Source organism: Protomyctophum bolini (genome assembly GCF_963924005.1).
Source record: "Protomyctophum bolini genome assembly, chromosome: 10".
NCBI classification, from domain to species: domain Eukaryota; kingdom Metazoa; phylum Chordata; class Actinopteri; order Myctophiformes; family Myctophidae; genus Protomyctophum; species Protomyctophum bolini.
In genome coordinates this window covers 14216578-14238456 of record NC_137871.1, presented here as the reverse complement: position 1 = coordinate 14238456, position 21879 = coordinate 14216578, and the positions used below count along the sequence as shown (strand labels likewise).

The 21879-nt window shown below is 43.9% G+C and overlaps 1 protein-coding gene across 2 annotated transcripts in view; it reads left to right on the top strand.

The window, feature by feature from the left end:
• The window catches only part of LOC308322786 (C-terminal-binding protein 1), a 31176-nt gene extending 16816 nt beyond the window's left edge, over positions 1–14360 (top strand). For both annotated transcript variants that reach the window (XM_080774234.1, XM_080774233.1), the window contains exons 2-11: positions 312–466; positions 2556–2700; positions 3090–3193; positions 3799–3901; positions 4411–4535; positions 5053–5142; positions 6123–6253; positions 7463–7590; positions 7879–7993; positions 10408–14360. In XM_080774234.1, coding sequence (XP_080630360.1) covers positions 312–466; positions 2556–2700; positions 3090–3193; positions 3799–3901; positions 4411–4535; positions 5053–5142; positions 6123–6253; positions 7463–7590; positions 7879–7993; positions 10408–10603 — 1292 coding nt within the window. In that variant the 3' untranslated portion in view covers positions 10604–14360. The remainder of the gene's footprint in view (positions 1–311; positions 467–2555; positions 2701–3089; positions 3194–3798; positions 3902–4410; positions 4536–5052; positions 5143–6122; positions 6254–7462; positions 7591–7878; positions 7994–10407) is intronic.
• The last annotated feature ends 7519 nt before the right edge of the window (positions 14361–21879 follow it).

Genomic DNA, 21879 nt, shown 5'->3' with positions numbered 1-21879 from the left:
TCCTGAGTTTCACGCAGGGTGCAAAGGTGCACCCACATAAAAGGTTATACGGTTTCACCTCGTCTCTGTCTTGGTCTTCATCTTCTCCTCTTGTTTTGCAAGAGTACAAGCTTTGCCTTGTACTCTCGTCTCTCCATCTGTTTGTCTTGTTTTCTTTTGGCTTCTTGATCTCTATTATATCCTTTATTCTGTGCCTCTCCTTCTCTCACCATTTGTTACATGCATGCACGCATACCGGTATACACATACACAAAACCTTATTTGGATCTCATGTTCATGTGGGTGTGTATGGCTGTCTTGTTGTTGTTTAGGCATCAGGCCGCCCATCATGAACGGGCCCATGCACCCGCGCCCCCTGGTGGCGTTGCTGGATGGGCGTGACTGCACGGTGGAGATGCCCATCCTGAAAGACGTGGCGACTGTGGCCTTCTGTGATGCCCAGTCCACACAGGAGATCCACGAAAAGGTAACACACAACAATGTACGCACGCACGCACGCACGTGTGGTGTATTATGAATCATATAGCATATTCATAACTACCTGGTTAGTCATAATTGTACAACTTTAACTCTGTATTTATCCCTGATCTCACTCCAGTGTCTCACCAAAGTGACCGACTAGAACTGAAGGTCTAACAAAGGCTATCGGCAGGTTATCTCTAAAAGTTGCTATAGGCAGCTGTATAAACACATTGTGAGGGTTTATCACTCAGGAAGACCACCTGGGGCTATCCCTGGTTGATCAGAGCCATCTTTATGACAGGAGGCTCAGATATTCAGATATTTAGCTATGCATTTTATTATACTAGAGTGCCTGTCACAGTTGGGGGTCTTTGACTTAGCTGTTTCCCCTGACACACACACACGAGGTAACCTGCTGGTTTGATTTTACCACCTCTCTTTCTCACACACACACACACACACACACACACACACACACACACACACACACACACACACACACACACACACACACACACACACACACACACACACACACACACACACACACACACACACACACACACACACACACACACACACACACACACACAAAAAGGGACAGAGGTGTGGAGGAAGGGATCAGGAGTTAGAATTGAGGGAGAAGCTAGTGACCACCAGGCTCTCTGCCTGGACGAGGAACGAAGGCCTCAAAATGCTCTAACTGTACTGTACGGAACGGATGCTTGTAACCTGTAACTATGGAAGATGCCTTGTTTGAATAAATGATGGACTTTGCCTGGGAATCGCAACTCATTTCGTGCTACATTAGGAAAATAAGGAAATAATCCACAGACCCCTGTAAGAAAAGATACTACACACACGCACGCACGAGAATGTTGTGGGATGGAAAACTACAAGAAATAGAAAATAGACCATCTGCAAGCTCACAATGCCCCAGGATGTACAACTTGTAGACTGGATATTGTGGCTATTCAAGTATTCATCATATGACAAAATGTAAAGGGCTTATGTGGTTAAACTGGTCAAACATGAACATTTTTCAAGTTGAAACAAATTGACTAAAAGAAAGAAATGAACATACACGATAACAAATAACGGGACAAATTAAGTGAATTTCCAGCAGCGGTCACAGCATAGCTCCCAGCTACTGTGGACTGTCTCAGCCAGGGCTTGTTTGTTTGTTTGTGTGTCTGGTTGGTCTCATTCTGGGTGCCTGCCAGACACACTCCCTCTGTGAGCACACTCACTGGGCCACGGGGTGCTACAAACAGATGGTACCGGCTTTCTCCCCCTGATTTGTCTCGCCCGGTTACCCCCCCCTCTCTCTCTGCCCATCTCTTTCTCCCTCTGCCTCTCCCTCTGTTAAGCAGCCAACTCATTGCCTAAATAAAAAGGAGCTCTTTAATTGTAATTGAACCGCATGTTGCTTTTGCTGGCGTGCACGCACACAGAGGTGACAGAGCAGAAGATGATTTTCCGGCGTGTTGAACAGTTGAAAGATCAGCGCACGTGTGACGACGCCACATGCACATCGTTAGGATAATATCTCCTTTCTAATAATAACCAACCGCATAAGATGTCATTGTAAAAAAGACATCAGATACTGCATTGTGATGTCCGCCATAGGATCAGTCGACTTGATTCTGCCTCGGTTGTTAGTATGTGCTCTGTGCCGGCTCACAGTGACATAGGGGCAGGGTTAAGTGCCTTGCAGAGTCGAACGTAATCGACGCAAGAGTACAGGGTTTATTATTATTATTAGGGTTACTAACTTACTATACTTGTGTAGGCAAGTGTAGTAGAATTTGGGAAATATTTGAGAATAATTATGATTGTTTTATGGTTGAAAATAAAGTGAGAGTTACTGTAGTACAGAAGGCTTACAAGTCAGAGATTCAGGTCGGGGTAAGAGTCAGGATTAGACATTTAGAGGTTAGGTTTATGGGTTGGGTCAGATTATGCCTGATTTATACTTAGGTGTCACACAGATCTACTAGCTTGTACTGTAGATATAATATTTATGTCATGAAATTGCTGTTTTGAAATGTTGTTTGCTTCAGTATGTTTTTGTGTTCTGTGATTGTGTTCAGGTATTGAATGAAGCAGTAGGGGCGTTGATGTACCACACCATCACGCTAATGAGAGAGGACCTGGAGAAGTTTAAAGCTCTCCGCATCATCGTTCGCATCGGGAGCGGCTACGACAACATAGACATCAAGTCAGCTGGGGACCTGGGTGAGGCGCACGAACACGCTCTGTGTGGAGTTTGCATGTTCTCCCCGTGTCCCCTAGGGTAGGTACCCTCACAAAAAACATGCAGTAATCCTGGCCTCTAAACTACCTCCCCCTGGCCAGCCAGGGCGCCTGATGGAGGGGAAAGGAACTGGTTGGAATAACATGTTCCTTCCACGCGCTACGTCCAACCAGGGTGTAATAGAGCAACTTGGACACTCATGCATGAAGTGAGTTCAAGTCCGTTGCTCTCCCCAGGTTGGCGGAGGGTGTGTAGAGCCCAGGATCACATTAGATAATTGACACAGGGGTGAAAAATGGGATAAAACATTTGGAAAAAAAACTAATAGCCAGCGGTCTTGCTCAGTCACCTCTACTCTGGTCCAACACAGGCATTGCTGTGTGCAACATGCCAGCAGCCTCTGTAGAAGAAACGGCTGATTCCACGCTGTGCCACATCCTGACCTTGTATCGGCGTACCACCTGGCTACACCAGGTAAGGAGGGGCGCGTACGTTTGAAATGTAGAGGAACTTCCGTGAAAGAACGACGATGGGTTCAGTCTTTTGTGGAAAGAGAAAACCTTCACCTATAGCCTTGTTTTATTTGAACTCCTTATAGATGGTCATCTTAATACCGTATGCCAAATCTGCCCATTTAGTTATTGGTCGACACTAAATATGTGCATTTCATGCAGATACTACCTTCTGTATAGCTCTACAGATTACAGAGATAGAGACTATATGCCATTTATTTTATCCAATGTTAGAAACAAACATGAGTGCATATAATTTTAGGATGGAAGGCCTCAGGATGAACCATGAACAGAACCCATTAACCCTTTATAGTCTATATAGTTCTAGATCTTCAAGCTCATGATGTGTTGCATTGCATTGTGTTATGAGCTTATAGATCTGCCAATTCTTTCACAAACCGAATTTAACATACACAATACTATGGTTAACTATACCCACTGATCCCACACAGAGAATACTGAATAGCGACCTCAACCCTTGCAGGGTGTTGCCATGCCCTTCCTCACTGTGTGTATAATGTTTAATGGTGTGTGTAGTCAGTGTTCATTGTCCGCTCTGTGCACCAGGCTCTCCGGGAGGGCACGCGGGTCCAGAGTGTGGAACAGATCCGAGAGGTTGCATCAGGAGCTGCCAGGATCAGAGGAGAGACACTGGGACTCATAGGCCTCGGTGGGTACATTAAAAGAGAACCACAACGGTATTGACGTTGAATGTCTAACTATATTATAGTTTACTGTATATGTTGTTGGTGTCTGTCTGTCAGGCAGACACCTTGTATGTCCAACACAGTTACTTTGTTATTTAGTCACGGGCTCTTCATTGGTTCAATATTTATAAAACTCACAGACAAAAAAGAAAAGAAAGCAGATCTACAAGCTCACAATGTGAGCTTACAACGCTTGTAGAGCGTGCGCACACACACACACACACACACACACACACACACACACACACACACACACACACACACACACACACACACACACACACACACACACACACACACACACACACACGACGACTCAGAGCCTTTTCACTAATAAATTGCTCGGGCTTATTCTCATTATGTAATACACATGGGAGACTTAAATGTAATGAGGGCATACCGTGGGATGCATTTAGTCTCTATAAAAAGAACGTGGTATAACTAATGGGGGGTTTGTGTAATGTGTGTGTAGGTCGAGTGGGCCAGGCCGTAGCCCTGCGGGCCAAAGCATTTGGCTTCAATGTGATTTTCTATGACCCATATTTGGCCGACGGAGTAGACAAGTCCCTGGGACTACAGAGGGTCACGACGCTACAGGTATAGCACGCACACACGCACGCACGCACACACGCACGCACAGAAAAAAACTAACCTTGCAGGTTTGTTACACTTTCAGAGCATTAACACTTCGCTTTTTACTGTTGATTTTCCACCACAGAAGTTATGGTGAAAATGGCACAAGACTGAATGTAACATGGGTGGGGGGGGGGATTCCATGAAATAGAAAACAGGCGTTTAATAAGTTGGTAAAATAGCCCGATCTACAAGCTCATAGCGCGCTATGAGCTTGATCGCTTGCGAAGTGACACGTTGTGAGCTTGTAGACCTGCAGATGTTCACTAGTAGTTTGGGTCCCAGGGAGACGTCACATTTTTCTTTTGGGTCTCTTGAGCTAAAAGGTTTGGGAACCACTGCACTATACTAATGGAACTATACTACGTTAGTTCCTATGATCTAAGCTGGAACACAATAAAATCAATCAATCAATAAAATCATTTCCGAAAACAGATGGGTGGGCTGCCAACGCTTTCAACATTGTCTCTTCTCTCTTTAGGACCTGCTCTTCCACTCTGATTGTGTGTCTCTACACTGCAGCCTGAACGAACACAACCACCACCTCATCAATGACTTCACTATCAAACAGGTGTGTGTGTGTGTGTGTGTGTGTGTGTGTGTGTGTGTTCGTTCATATTGGCTTGTGTGTATACTACACTGAAATCCTCACTCCTCAGTGTTCATTTAACTCAGAGTGCACAAATTTGTAGCCTACAAAAAAGGTTTTCATGTCAAGGACTCTGAAAAGGTTTTGTTTCAGCGGCCGCATAATAGAACATTCGTCCGTCAAATCCATTCATCCATCTTCAACCGCTTATCCGTAGTCGGGTCGTGGGTGCAACAGCTCCACCAGAGAGCTCCAAACATTCCTCTCCAGAGCAATTAGTAACTTCCTCGTCTCCTCCCAGTGGGACGTGCCTCGAGGACCTCCCTACAGGGCAGCGGCTCTACTCCCGAGTCTCGGCTGCGTGACTGAACTTCTCACCCTATCTCTAAGGGAGATGCCAGCCACCTGTCGGAGAAAACTCATTTCGGCCGCTTGTATTCACAACCTTATTCTTTCGGTCTTGACCCACACTTCATGACCATAGGTGAGAGTAGGAACAAAGATTGCTCGGTAGACAGAGAGCTTTGCCTTCTGGCTCAACTCTCTTTACGTCACAACAGTGCGGTACAGTGACTGCAATGCCGCCACTGCCGCTCCAATTCTCCGGCTGATCTCCTTCTCCGTCCTCCCCTCACTCGTGAACAAGACCCCGAGATACTTGAACTCCTTCACCTGGTGTAATGTCTCATTCCCTACTTGGACTGCACTATCCACCGGTTTCCTGCTGAGAACATTGTTTCACAATTATTCAAAATGTCCCACGATTTCAAAAATATCATATATGTATCCGATAGCCAAAGTATAAAATAGGTTTGCAGTGGACCCCCTGAAACGCCTTCAAGGTCACCTGGTGTTCCCCGGACCATATGTTGAGAAGCAGTGAGCTACACATGTATAGGTCCAGAATGTTGGTTTTCATGCATCAGTGTGTGTGTGTGTGTGTGTGTGTGTGTGTGTGATAGATGCGTCAGGGTGCGTTCCTGGTGAACACAGCCAGGGGAGGCCTGGTGGATGAGAAGGCTCTGGCCCAGGCCCTGAAGGAGGGCAGGATACGTGGAGCTGCTCTGGACGTGCACGAGACTGAGCCCTTCAGGTAACACTGTGAGAGTAATGAGAGCTTCATTTAATGTTGTCTTGTTGACTCCACCAAACTGCTGGTCTGACCGCCTAGGCGAGGTCAGTGGATTTCTAGGTCAGTGGGGACCACCTGTTGGTCCTTTAGGGCGTTCCAGGTGGTCCCCAGCTAAATGATGAAGTTAGTAACCAAATGGGCCCTTATTAAAACTATAATCCACAAGAGATCTCAGGTTACCAGGTATTTTATAATGGCTGAGAAGCGTGGTGAGACGTCGTGTCTCACCACGGAGTGCCTCCAACCCTCTCAGACATTATAAAATGCAGGTAGCGTGGGACCTCGCGTGGCTTATTGCTTTTCTAACAGTTTCAAATATTAGCATTATTAACATCATAAAACTATTCCTAATTCACAAAAGTAGTTACAATTTGCGCCCACCAGAGAGCCGCTTCCTTGTTTACTCAGGGAGTCCAGCCTGGCTTATGAAAAACCTCGCCAAACAAACAACTTATGTGTTAAGGTCAGACGTCAGTCTCATGGTACCTAACATATTCGATGGAAATTCATAATTATTTTAATCCAGATTTAGCTGATATGTCTGTGAACATCACGTCAAAAACGGTACCATAGCGAGCTAGCGAACAGCTGTTCTCAGTGACGGGGAAATAGGAGGCACTTGATGTCTTTACAAGGCCAACCCGGAGCTACCCATTCACAGTCCTATGAGCGAGGGTGGTGCTTAAACGGCCAGGGTTTTTAAGGAAATCAAGCGCTCACCTTCCCTAGTAGAACACTTCCCTAGTGACAATAGTACAATATCCAGTAATATCATGATATGGATATAATATTGACACTAGGGATGTCCCGATCACGTTTTTTTTTTGCACCCGATCCGATTCCGATCATTTGAAAATGGCATGATCGGCCCTGATTCCCAATCACGTGATCGGATCGGGACAACCCTACTTGTGAGAATAAAATGCATTTTATGCTCTCAAGAGTTAAATTATTGTTAAACATCTGCATTAGTTAATTTACAATAAGTCTACACAATTAGAGAATGTAGAAGAATTGTTATTCTTGATAAACATTTGCCTATATTTTTGGGTCTGAGAGGCTAAATCTCATCAAATGGTGGTCTGTGGCTCAAATGCAGAATGAATAATGGCTCTTGATCCTGGCCCAGGTGGATAAAACTGTACTTATGAATGTGTGCATGTGTCTCAGTTTCAGCCAGGGCCCGCTGAAGGACGCCCCCAACCTGATCTGTACGCCGCACGCTGCCTGGTACAGCGAGCAGGCCTCTCTGGAGATGAGGGAGGAGGCCGCCAGGGAGATTCGACGAGCCATCACTGGTAACACACACTAACACACACACACACACACACACACACACACACACACACACACACACACACACACTCGTACACTGCATGGCCTCTTTCGTGTACAGTCCAAGTTCGGTTCAAATCATGTCTAATTATGTCTCTGGCTCCGTTTCTTTGTCACTGACTCTCACACACTCTCTCTGTCTGTCCCTCTGTCCTCTCTGTCCCTCTGTCCTCTCTCTCTCTCTCTGCATGTCCCTCTGTCCTCTCTCTCTCTCTCTCTGTATGTCCCTCTGTCCTCTCTCTCTCTCTCAGGTCGTATCCCAGATAGTCTAAAGAATTGTGTGAATAAGGAGTTTCTAACACAGACCAACCACTGGGCAGGAGTTGACCCTGCTACCGCTCACCCTGAACTCAATGGGGCTTACAGGTAAGGGGAAAAAAGTCCAGTGACAACAATAAACTTGCTGTCGGTCATAAACCTCCTATCTCCATATTCTAAATTAACGCCTTACTTGATCACACTACAGCTTCGCACAAAGTCATCAAAAGTATAGCAGATCGTAGCAGATCTGTTACTTTTGAATTTGTATCATGAAAAGTAACAGTTTTGGACAGGATCGATATCACAGTACACAAAAGATCCACACAGCCAAATAACAGAGTCAACAGCAAAACAAGAAATTCAATGTAATTCACACACACACACACACACACACACACACACACACACACACACACACACACACACACACACACACACACACACACACACACACACACACACACACACACACACACACACACACACACACACACACACACACACACACACACACACACACACACACACAATCTGCCAATCTGTTTTTGTCTGCCACGCCAGACTTCATAGATCATAGATTTCACAATGCCACGCCAGACTTCCCGGGCCTTCATTGCCATCCCCAGTTCCTGCTTACATCCTATAGCGATGACATCAGGGAACGACAGTTTTCTACCTCTGGTCTGCTTTGAGGCAGCATTCCAGAGAAGGAGGGAAGATATAACCTCATGATCAGCTCTGTATCAGTGGCCACTGGCCAGCAAACTGTGTTCTTCTGGATCGGACTAGTGAAGAAACACAGGGAAGGTTGCCGTATAATACAGTCGATGGGTGGCTTTTCCAAGAGAGATTTTGCGCTCTAATTAGAAGGCGGGTGCCATTAGAAGGCAAGTGCCATCCAGCCGTTTCTCTAATTTCTTTGAAAGTGTCCATGTCATCCAAAATATTTTTTACTTTGAACCACTTACTTAGCTGGGATGACCAGATCTTATGCATGTCATTGCAGGCTGACCAGGCCATACCCTTCCTAGTTTGAAAGTCCTTTTGGGAAGAAGATCATTGACAGTTTGCCTCTGGGTGTTTGCTGACACCTCTAAAAAAGACTGAACAGCAAACAAACACACCACTAGAAAACACACCTTGTCCAAAACATATAATATATGTTTTGGACAAGGTGTGCACTTCAAGGTGTGCACTTCAAGATCAGAGGAATATTATTCCTCTGATCTTGAAGTGCTTGGATCAGGCTGAGCCTAGAAGGGTTTTCAGCTTTTCACTGTTCAAACAAGGATTTGACTAAATATATTGATGAGGTGTATTATCATCCCACAGGAAAAGTTCCACTTCAGCTGTAGCCTTAACGATTTGTTGCATTTTGTATTCTTTCACCCTTAAAAGGTAGGGTAAGTGATATCCTTTGGAGAACTGAAAACAAAAAGTTCTATGTAAAATAGTTAAAGCGGCACTTTGTAACTTTTTTTAATGAATACAATATAATTGTGTCCAATCTGTATTTATTTTAGTTATTAAAATAAATACAGATTGTCTCCCTGCTCTTTCATTGAGACATTTAGATCATGTCAAAGGTCATGTTGTACCTAGACACAAATTCTGACCTGATGGTCAAGATTCAAAATGTCCCCTGAGCAAGCAGGCAGGCTCCATCGCCTTCCAAATTCACTTGTTTAATCTACATGTATCCTGCGTAAATTCCCTCACTTGATTAGATAAAATTGGTATCCCCACCTGAGATACAATTTGTGTTTACTAAAGAGCTGGAGAAGAGAGGGTAGAGGGTATGCGTATGCATACAGTTGTGTGTAAAATAATGACACCAACACTGCTTTACTTAGTCTCTTGTCTCAGTACAGATGAATTGAACAATGTGGACCCTGTTGTAAACAAGTGTAAGGCTTAATTGGGTCGTCCACTCACAGTTAACAGTCTTTGTATTGAGTTTGTGCTTGAAATGTACTGTAATTCTGCAAACTGTTAATAAAGATTTCAATCAATCAATCAATCAACAGAACTTCCTTGTTATTTCGCACGCTCTGTGTATTACGTAAGCATCCCATAATAACCAGTCTCTTAAAGGCATCTTAACCATTATCTGCAAACAACCCCACCCCATATAACACAGTGTCCATGTTATTAGAACATAACAAAAGTGAGTGGCAAATCGAGTGGCAAAGTGAGTTTAACGTTGTTTAATATTGTTTAATGCAATCAGATAGGACTTTTCTGTTTGGATGTACAGTATGGGCTGTCAAGGCCAGAAAGTAGGATTTTGTTTTCCTGCATAACTTCCGGGTATGACGATGATGTCACGTGCATACCCTCTATACTAAGCAATAGCAATGAGTACTATCAGAATAGAGAGCTACAGTATACAGTATTTAACATGTAACACAAAACCAGTGGAAATTGGAAAAGCCCTCTTATTTTAACAAAATAATATAACATACTCCATCTCTCTCTCACCACCCTCCCTACTTCAACTCCTCCGTGTGTTTCTCCAGGTACCCTCCAGGGATAGTCAGCCTGGCCTCGGGCGGACTCCCCCCCTCCGCGGAGGGCATCATGCCCAGTGCCGTGCCAATGGCACACGCACTCCCTCCCGCAGCCTCACACCCTCCCCACGCCCTGTCGCCCGGCCACAACACCATCAAACCACCAGAGGGTGACCGAGAGCAGCACCCCAACGACCAACTGTAGCCATACACGAAAAGCACGCACATGTGCAAAAAAACGCATCCACGCACGCACGCACGCACGCACACATTCACACATGTCCATGTTGCCTGGTGGTTTCCACAGCAGCCAGTGTCATAGCGATTAAGTTCCTTCGCAAAACAAGTAATCCAGAGGCGGGATCGGTAGAGTGAGATAGATTGATAGCTTGAATTCCCAGTAGCGATTTTACAACTCACTGGCAAACAGTTCACAAGTGGCCAGTTCAAACCCCAAAGATGAGGAAGAGAAGAGGATGATGGGATAGCTGTCATAGGTGCCCCAAGGCAGCTGACGACCAGAAACCCTGAGACACAGCCCACTTCTGGGATCAAAGTTCACCGGTATTCTGCACCTACGACAGCAGTAGTTGAGTTCTGTCTCAAAACAAAACAAGAGAAAATAATAACCTCTATCAATCTGGAGGCGAAAAAAGAAGAGATATATAAATCCTGCTGTCCTTAGATTGTAGTTTGTCCAAAGTTAGGAGGGTGGGTTTCATGTCTTTCTTTATCTATTTTCCGTGTCCTTCCGTTAGTTTGATGTACAAGCAAAAGTAGTAGGTTATCAAACGAATGTAACCTGTCTATGTACAGTTTTTAGACTTAGGAAAAAAAGAAAAGAAAAAAACAATATTTGTATGCAGTCTTAAAAATACATGGGTGATGTGATCTCTCAATGTAGCCAAACTGGTTAGAAAAGTAATACAATATATTTTTTTGTGTGTGTCTCCATGAATTTACTTGCCCCCCCCCCCCCCCCCGCCCCCAAAAAAGAGGCAGCTTTTTGCACACCTTCTCAGGAAATTAAGTTTCCCGTGTTTTTTTTTATTTCAAATTGATTTTAGAGTCCTCTCTATGCCAATTAGTGCATTGTTTTCTTTTCTACCTGCTTGCCTTTTCATGTCCCGTTACGTAACAAGATAACTTTAACAAGAGCTAAAGTCGATTACAATTTGACTTTGTTATGTTTAATAAAGAGCATATAAATTTGCTCTTCAGACTGTGTACTGTAAGTTTGACCCAAACTAAAGGGTTTGTTGACTGGCTTAGCGGTGGTGGCAAAATGGTATGTTTGTCTGGGATAACTTTATCCTAAACCTTGCCTGGCACAACATATTTTAAGATGGGGGTCCTTTGTCCCTGACGAAGGTTTGAGAACCACTGGTATAAAGCATTAGCATGCTCAGACAGACAATGCTATTATGTTGGTGATTAAAAACTGAGTTTGCTCCCTTAGAGTGTAGTATCTTTACTTGGCCTCTGCCAATCTCTGACAGAAGTTTAACCACAAACTACAAAACTATTACTGTCTACTTCAGGAACACAATAACTTCCAAGGGTAGCACATAAAGAACATACTGTAGTACACTATACAAACGGTGCACATGCAGCCAAGAAACTCAACTGAGCTTTTAGCTTCATGCTGCTTTGTTTGTTGCTAGATTAACCTTTCTAGCTATGGGCATAATAGAACTGTCTAAAAGACATGGCATAAATCTGAATGCATTTCAAAGACTAATTTGCTACTTTCACGTATACAGCATGTTGCATCCCCAGTTTAATTAACCACTTGAACCCTAGCGTCCCCACTCTGGAGTGAACGTTCAGTGAAAATAGTCGTTCTACAAGCGCACAATGCACAGTTAGTAGATCGGCTATCTTCTGAGAATACATTTAAGTTATATTTAGTGTGCGAAAACAGAAGGGCGCCGAGTATAGAACCCTGGGGTATTCCAGTCAACTATGTATAGGGTTTAAGTGGTTGAGTGGATATCTTACTCAGACGGAGGGATGCAAAGCAGTAAGTGTAATAGTCACAATGGAGCACTGACATCAGGAGTAGGTACAGGGAAAACATTGAGGCATTATAGGTTTATAATAGGGTCAGCTTTAGGCTGGTGTGCGCGTGTGCGTGAGTGTGTGCGAGCGAGTGTGCGTTTGCGTGTGTGATTAAGCCAAACATATGTTGTATATTTTGGTCTGCTGCCAAACCAACCTCAAAAGTTTAGTTTATTCTATGACATCAGGCTGTAAAAAAAAGCCAAAAGCTCAATTCCATCAATTTTTCCAAAAAAAAGGGAGGAACGAACCACTAGTGAGAGCAACAAGCAATGGTTGAATACAACAAAAGAAAGTCAAATATGCACAATGATTTTTTGTTTTGTTTTTCCTTTTGACCAGGATTGTTGTCTTTCCTTATAGCATGGCCAAAATGTACTGACTTGGAGCTGAACCATGTGGTTCTAGTATGTAGCATCCCTTTAACATTTCACCGATCTCCGCTAAGCCTCATTCATACTTTTACGGTGCGTACGACGGTGTCCAACTACGAAAATATAGCTTCTAATTTTGGGCACGGGACACCGTCGTACAATGTGGAGTTTTAAATGAAGCCTTAGAGCGTGATGGGTCCGTCAGTATGCCGTCGATCCACCCCCGTGGCCTCTGTGTCTATGTGTAAATATGGTGTTCTGCCTGCCTGTGTCAATGTGACTTGGTTGTATCTGTGTCTTTGGGGGGACGCTCTACAAAAGCACCATTACAAAACACTGCCAGCTAAAATATACAACTAAAAAGTACTTGACACAAAGTCCAAAAGAAATTGTGTTGAACCACAGGTTTCGTGTTCAGACCTCGAAATAACTCATGCATGTCTTTGAAGGAACCGTGCCACCAATAGTGCCCTCTCGTATACCTCGTCAAATTGATTATTTCATCGGGCCAGGTCAAGAAACCAGTAAACATCTGAAAACAGATATTGTTTTGTTCTTTTAATTAATTTTTTTTAAACCGACTTCCTGAATAAGTGTGGTTGAGGTGAGCAGGCTAGTTGGGTGGTGGTGCTTTTGGGTCAGTCCTGCCAACCGCTGAGTAGTCCAAACAGAACCCTGTTGACTACCAGCTTCTTCATGGTAAACTAGTAGACGTACCGTAGCAACCAGGGATGGAAACGTCACTAGAAAATGGACAGAAACATTACGTTCTTTCTATTGAATGGTTTCTGGACATGGTACTTAATAGCCAAACATTGAGGCCAGGGCCCTATTTTATCTACCTTGACCCTTATGCTTAACCTTTTTGGCATTTCTTACTATTAAAAAAATTAAAAACGAAATAGACGATCTACCAGCTCACAACGTGATCAGCCATTTTCATTATTTTACATGTTTTTCAAATTAGTGAAGAATTCACAAGTCGTTTAGGAATAAGGGGTAAGGCGGCGCGCAAGATTGGGCCCTAGTTACTCCGAGTCCAAAGAGCTCGAAAGCATGCACTGTAAAATCCAGTGAGTGTTCAATTACCTCTGAGAGTATACCAATAGACAGTATTAACACTTACGATTTGACTGTGTGCTGGGATATTTCCCAATTATAGTCCGTTATTTTTCCTAAAAAATGTCATAAAAGAAAAACTGCTTAGCGTTCCAACATTTGCTATTGGAACCAATGGCAACTGCCACTGTAGCTACAAGACAAAACAGCAGAGTAGAGGATTCGCAATGTTCCAGTTTGAGTTGAGGTTCCATCCCTGGTAGTAATAAAACTGTCCACTGTTACCTACCGTTGTCCCCATTACGGTAAAGTAGTAGGTGTAGCAATATACAGTATACATATTCTATATTCTCTAAGGTAAATATCATTATTTTTGGTCAAAAAAACTGACAACCTGACAAAGATATGTTTGTGACTGTATGCATTTGTATGAATTATTTTAAAAAGAAATAAAACTGTGGAAAGGTTGTCTTGGTTCAGATCTCATTTACATGTAACACAAGTTTGTTATCGTCCAGGTCTAAATATCTACAAAGGCCCAGCCTGGGATTGTTCTGAACATATACATTATGGTTTGATTGGAAATATACTATTATGAACATTCTTATCACATCATAGTGATCATACAATCAACATATAAGTTTTATTCCAATGTCTACAAAAACATACAAAACAAACATATTTACCAAATCAATTACCTGTACAGCCGCATACTACAGTATATGCAGTTTAATGTGTCTGAATCTGTTCATTTTAGTCTTTCTATCAATAGTTGATCAACTAGAGAATAGAAACCACAAATACATGACATAGTTGTGGGAGTAAAGCTTAATAAAAGCAGTTACTTCAAGAGTGTAAAAAATGGTGGTGGGGGTTGTGTCAATGTACTCTCTAGTCTAACTGACTGCATATTAATGCCATCAAAACTAAGAAAATATAGAAAGGAAAAATATGTCACCCTCCAGTTCTAAATATGAAGTTATGTTTCTGTCCACTAGATGGCACAAGTGCAGCTGTCAGATCCATAATGAGAGCAAGTGTGCAAGCCTAGAACTGCAAAATGTTGCTCACATCTATTTTAACTGCAAAGTTGTCAAAGAAATACAGATCCATGCAGTGAACGATGGAAGTTGGAGATCCATTCCCCACCCGGCTATGGTCCAGGGCCCGGGCAGATGCCTTTTGTGGCGGTTCTGGACAATCGTGGGTCCAACAGACTCGACATGGGGCCCTGTCGTGATGTCAGAACAGGCCAGCTCCATATATGGAGCCTTGGCAGGGGCCCTGTCCAGAACCCAGGCAGAGGCCTTTTGGGGCGGTTCTGCTCAACCGTGGGTCCGACTTACTCGACACCGGGCACTGCACTCCCTGTGGGGGTGTGGAACGTGTGTGTCGATTTTGAAGTCGGTGGGGTGAATGGTAACACGAGACTATTATTTTTTATATACTGTATATTAACACCTTGAGGGCCCGGGCCTATTTAATCCATTAATAAAATGTGCCCATCGTCAGCAAGCACCTCTAGGCTTGCTGACGATGGATCAGTTTTCATAGCAATAATTTGACGGAGATTATCAATCTCCGTCTCGGGCACATGACACTTGACGGTGTTAATTAACCACTTGAAGTAGTTGACGGTGTAAGCGGTTAAATATCTAAAACTAGACATTAACATGAATCCAGAATACACTGCTGTCAAACAATGAAACTTTATGAAATCTATGAAAAGGTTATGTGGTTATAAGGTTATTGGCCTGGAAAACGTTGAGGACCCCTGCCCCACAGGCTTAGAAATAAAGAACTGGGATAGATGATTTATACACAGGTACATAAATCACATGAAACTACTGTATGTCTCTGCCCTGAACATTTGTATATTGTAAAATATGAATCATATTCCATTGATGCCAAGACTGACTGCTCACTTATGAAACACCAAGAGGCCTAAAAACATGTGGTCACTGGTCAGGGTTGTCTATGGTATACATATGCTATTATATAACATGTGGTCACTGGTCAGGGTTGTCTATGGTATACATATGCTATTATATACTGTATCTTCATGAATCCACTGCTCAGGTTACTTTAATGTACTAGTGCTCTGGTTATCACAGTGATAATAATAATAATAATAATTATATCATACATTTATATAGCGTTTTTCTGAGTACTCAAAGATGCTTCATGTTCTGATGTTGTTGTCTAAGGCCGTGTTTCCCAAACACTGGGGTACGCGGTACCCATTTTAAGGCTCACGAGTACATATCCCCTTTCTTTTCTTTTTAGTACAAACTAACAAAACAAAAAAAGATGTAAAACAAATACAAAAATGTCAGAAATTAAAAGGGATTTAAAAAAAAGAATCAAGACAATGTAATACATTTCCAAATGCGACACGTTGTGAGCTTGTAGATCAGCTATTTTTCACTAGTATGGGTGATATCCCATTTGATATCAGTGATATTTATCTTTAGGGTCTCGAGCTAGAGAGTTTGGGACCCACCACTGGGATAACATAGCAGTGACTGCTAGTCTTGGACCGGCCGTACCCGTCCGTCCGCTGGCACAGATGGCGGAAAAGACATCTCTACCTCTTTCTGCTACTCTTCACTCTCTACCTCTCTCTCCCCTTCTCGTCTTTCCATCTCTTGTCCTTCCTGCACACTCCTCTCTCTCTCTCTCTCTCTCTCTCTCTCTCTCTCTCTCTCTCTCTCTCTCTCTCTCTCTCTCTCTCTCCTTCTCGTCTTTCCATCTCTTGTCCTTCCTGCACACACTCCTCTCTCTACCTCTACCTCTCTCTCTCTCTCTCCATCTTGGTCCTTCCTGCACACTCCTCTCTCTCTGACTGCTCTCTCGCTCTCCCTCCCCCGTCCATCTCTCGCTCTCTCGCCGCTCTCTGGTTCTTCCATTCAGAGTTACAGTCATTGGAGCAGGCTCTCTGACAGCTGGAAACTCCAGGATAGTTAGGCTTCAAGACGTTCAACAGGATGGGAACCAGATGCAGTGAAAAGGGCCTAAAGCAAGGTGCGTTCCAGTGAGCGAAAGTCACTGAGACTTTTAGGAAAATAGACTTAGTAGTCGTAGTAGTTATAGTTGTGAGCTTGTAGATTAAAAAAGGGTAATTGAACACCATGCACGCACGCACGAGCACACGCACACGCACACACACACACACACACACACACACACACACACACACACAGTTTAACCATATTAAAAGGGGAGGGGATCTATCTAAAATCAAATATCTAAATATTGAATCAAGTTAGTTAAAAAACGGACAACAAGCCAGAGTAAGCGGTTAAAAGGACCCCATAAGTGATTTAAAGTCAACTACCCTTTTAAATGCAGGTCATGTCATCCCCGCTCTCTAATGCGCTGCCAAACATAGAGAAGATAGCCCTAGATACTAATAAATTAAACGTGATCGGAAATGTAAAATGTTAGCATTTAACAGATGTTCTATCCAGAGCAACTTACAAAGGTCACAAAGGGTATAAGTAGCCGAGGAATTAGAATGCTAAGAAAACGAACCCATGCTGCAAAGCAAGTAGGCCTACATGATTAGTAGCACTGCCACATAATTATTACATAGGATTTATTTAAAAATGAAATTTAAAAGTGTATGACTCAAAATAGTCCTTTAACCACCAGTATGATGCCTGTTGAGAACGGATGCCAGGCGCGGCTGCACTAATAACTTTGGGGCGGGCCCGTCTAGAGTTTGAATGGACAGGTATCAGTCAATAGGAGACATCAAAGAGGAAGGACGGGTGGGGAAGGATCAACATAATTGGAATGTCAGAACAGGTCAGCTCTCGGCCTGGGCCATGGCTCAGTGGTCTAGGCACCTTGGCTGGTAATCCAGCATGGCAGTGTGCCGTGGGTTAGACTCCCGATCCCGACGGCCTTTACTGCATGTGTCCCCCCCCCCCCCCCCCCCATCTCTCTCCCCATTCCCCAGAACGGTCAGAATGTCCCCACACTTTTCAGCCATTGCCTTTTTTCCCCCCGACCGGTGCGGGTGTTGCAGTAGCACCACCCACCCACCGTTCCCATTGACTTGCAATCGTTGCTTGCTGTGATCAACTGGCCAGACATGCTAATTACTTCTAATAAACAAGTTGGAATTATCCGTCCCTTAATTATTCAAATGCCTGTGAGCGTGACAAGCTGTGTGACTGTCCTCTCGTCTCGGAAATGAAGCAAACGATGTGGCGGGTGAGGAGCTGAACACAGTTGGAGACGGAGAAGGCATATTTTGTGCTGTCACTGTGTGGGGACTGGGGAGTAGGGACTTTCATCTCGATAAACTTGTACACAGTTTGCGCTGCTGTCTGTTATATCAGTGCGCTCAGCGCTGTGCCTCCATGCCCAAAAGAACAGTGCGTGGCTGCGTGCGGAGAGGGAGAGAGAGAGAGAGAGGGGGGGGGGGGGTCCAGTCCCAGACGGCACGACACATGCACGTTATGAGTATAATTCTATCACCATAGATTTCACTGTGTAGGCTAGTTTATGAATGGAACACATTGATAAAGGTCCCCCCTGCTGCGTTTCCAATTGCTGTGGATGACAGTGTGAAGGCAAACCGCAGCAAATTAAATATGCAAGAATCCCAATTTCTCCAGCCATTCGCATTGAGTCTACCGAAGTATTAGGTGGGAATGTGACCCAAGTCAAATTAAGCTCTAATCAAGCCCTGAATATCGCATTTTGAGCAGATGAGCCATAATGCAAATAAAGATGGCGTGCGTGCGTGCACGAGCGTGCATGCGAGTATCTCGGGATCTCGGACAGGGCATCGATTAATTCATATTGGGATCTCGGGGGTGGCGCAGAACCTTAAGGAGGATGATTAATACCCTGTGAAATTATAGTACCTTGTGATAGAAATATCCGACCGTTACAGGTCTACACATCAAGGTTAGGATAGTCTCTATACTGTATCAGTGGTTCTCAAAGTGGCCTCCAGACTTCCCTCATCCCTCAAAAATTGGTATAACCACTTTAACCCTATTTGGCGCTTCAAAATTCAAAATTAGCTGATGATTTTAAACAACACACAACTTCTCTTATGGGGCATGGGGGTCCCTTCCCTGGAACAAACTCTTTTCAGATGGGGGTCCACTCACTGCCAAAAACACAATCATTTCTCCACTCCCTCCATTGGCTCCTAGTTACTGCCCACGCAAAACAGAGTGCAAAACACTGATGTTGGCCTGCAAAGCAACCACACTTATGTCACCCTATATAACTTCAAAGTCTGATCCAACCTCTACAACCCTGTTACGGTATATGGACTATTGGACTTAAGACACTCAAGAAGCTCGGCCTGAGTCCACAAATCATCAGGGCCTTCTACTGATGGTGAGCCAGCTGGTATTACAGCATTACCTAGCCTCCACAACATCTACACCACTCGCTGTACGAAAAAAGCCCACAACTTCATTAAAGACACCAGCCATCCCACAAATACCCTGTTCCAACCACTCTCTACCAGAGCATCAAATCTTGTACCACCTGTCTCAGTAACAGTTTCTTCCCCCAGGCAGTCAGGCTGCTGAACAGCTGACCCTGAACTGTATTGCACTGTCACTTCACCTTGCACTTTTTTGTGTTTGTGTTCTGTCTTTGCACTATAGATGTTTGTTTTTGTCCTGCAAGACTGAGAGTGCTCTGAGCAAAATAATCTCCATTGTATTTATACTCTGTATCAGAGCTGCACAGACGGGGACCATAAAGCTCTTAGAAGGGTGGTGCGAACAGCCGAGCGCATCACTGGATGTTGGCTGCCCAGCTTGGATGAGCTGTACACCCAGCGCTGCCTCAGCAGCCGTTTCGACCGAAAATCAACCGATAATTCCCAGTAGGTTACTTATTACGCCGATTACACCTAATATTAACGCATGTTGCCAACCTTAATCCTGTCGGGGGTTTTTTCAGTCGGCAGAGCATGCCCATACTCGTCAAACAATGGTACTGATACTAAGTGATCACTGCGGTCTTGTCGATTAATATCAGTCGAAACGGGTGGCCTCAGGAAGTTCCTGAGGAACATCAAAGACGCCACACACCCCCGTAACAGTCTGTTCTTACTGTTGCCCTCAGGGAATTTGTCAGAATTGTATTGAGAGGATGGCCCTTGAGATGCAGCATCTCGTTTTAGAGGAGGTCCTATAAATACCACTACAACATTACAGCAGTGCAAGTACACATGTACAAAAAGACACATACAGTACAAATACACAAGACATACACATACAGGTACAGTTAGCTTCCTCCCCCACGCAGGCCGTAAGACTGCTAAGCAAGTATAGGACAGTAGTTCTCAACCTGTGGGAGGGGGCCCACTGGTGGGTCACCTGAAGGTGGGCACCTTCAAAATTGGCACAATGGTTTTAAAGATAATAAAATATGATTTAAAAATAGTAATGTGTGTTTTCATAGTGACGCCAACATATAAGAATGTAAAGTATACTACAATGGTTCCATTGATCAAACGTGGGGGACTCCATCGATTGACCACTAAAATAAACATTCTCTGAAAATGCATATACGGCCCATCTGACCACCTTTCAGCTGTCACATTAAGTGGTCAGATAGATGGTGGGACGCTAACGTTTTTGAGATTTTCAAGTGGTCCCTGTCCACGGCGTGGACACGGAGCAATGGCCAGGCTGTCGCGTAGGGACGGTCACTGGAGGGACAGACGACTGGCGTTTGCTGACCGTAGTCGTAGTGTGCAGGAAGGAAACGGTGTGTCAGGTTGGGTGGAAGTGGAACAGTGCCTTCTCAATTACAGCAATGACATTTGAGGTCTGCACTGTGCCTTGTTCTTTCCATACTAAAATCACGGTCTTGAATGTCATGTACTGTTCGTTCCTGCTTCACTGTGTGTATGCGCCGGTGGTGGTACTGTACCATATGGATGTATTCAGTCTGTGTGTGTGTGTGTGTGTGTGTGTGTGTGTGTGTGTGTGTGTGTGTGTGTGTCTGTCTGTGGGTCCAGTCGGGTTAGTTGTGATTGACGTGGAGGAAACCAGTAGATTTTCAGACATCCCTTCTGGATCTGCTTAACTTCTCTCCCTTCTTTCCTCTTCTCACATCACAGCACCTCTTTATTCATCCCTACCCCTCAACCTTTCAGATCTTTTTCCTCTCCTCGCCATTCAAATAAACCCAACAAGAAGCAGACTGCTGTCTATGTTTTTGACCACCCTGACGGACTGCGGGGTTTACCTTTTATGGGACATTTTTACACTCGCAGAGTGAAATTAACACTCCATAATTGACTGGGCAGAATCCATTTCAGTGGAGACTTTTAGGATGGAATGGCCTACATGCTCTTTCATGGGACATTTCCTCCTTTCCAAGAAAAATGACTGGTGGAGACTCTGGAGAAAACTCTGGCACTGGTTTATAAACACCAACCACATCTGTAGAAGTTTGGCTGATGCTTTTTTAAAAGGTACCACTACCAACTCTACCAGGCAGTCACAGTGGCAGTTCACCAAAACTGTGGCAGTGGCAACTCACCGACAACTGTTACTTTGTGCCTGCAATTAACCCATTCTTGAGCTGCAGTACTGTAGTTTAAAGCTTATCATTCTCAGCTCTAACACTATAGAAAGATCACACAATCAAACCGAGTCATTGGAGCAGTGGTTTTCAACCAGTGGTCCAGGGACAACCAGAGCTTGTATTTTCAAATATATGCTAGCTAAAATAGGGCTGAAGTAGTTGATGTATGTTTTGTAATATAATAATAATAATCAAAGTCTACAAAGTAACTAGTAAGTAGTAACTACGGTAATGTTTTGAAATAAATGTTTGAGTAAAGTATGCGTAAAATTACAATATTTGGATTAAAGGTAGAAGTAAAGGTATTGTAAATATTTAAAACTATACAAATACCTCAAAATTGTACAGTACTTAAAGTAAGTAAATGTAGCCTATACTTGTTTACTTTCCACCACTGCAAGTGACC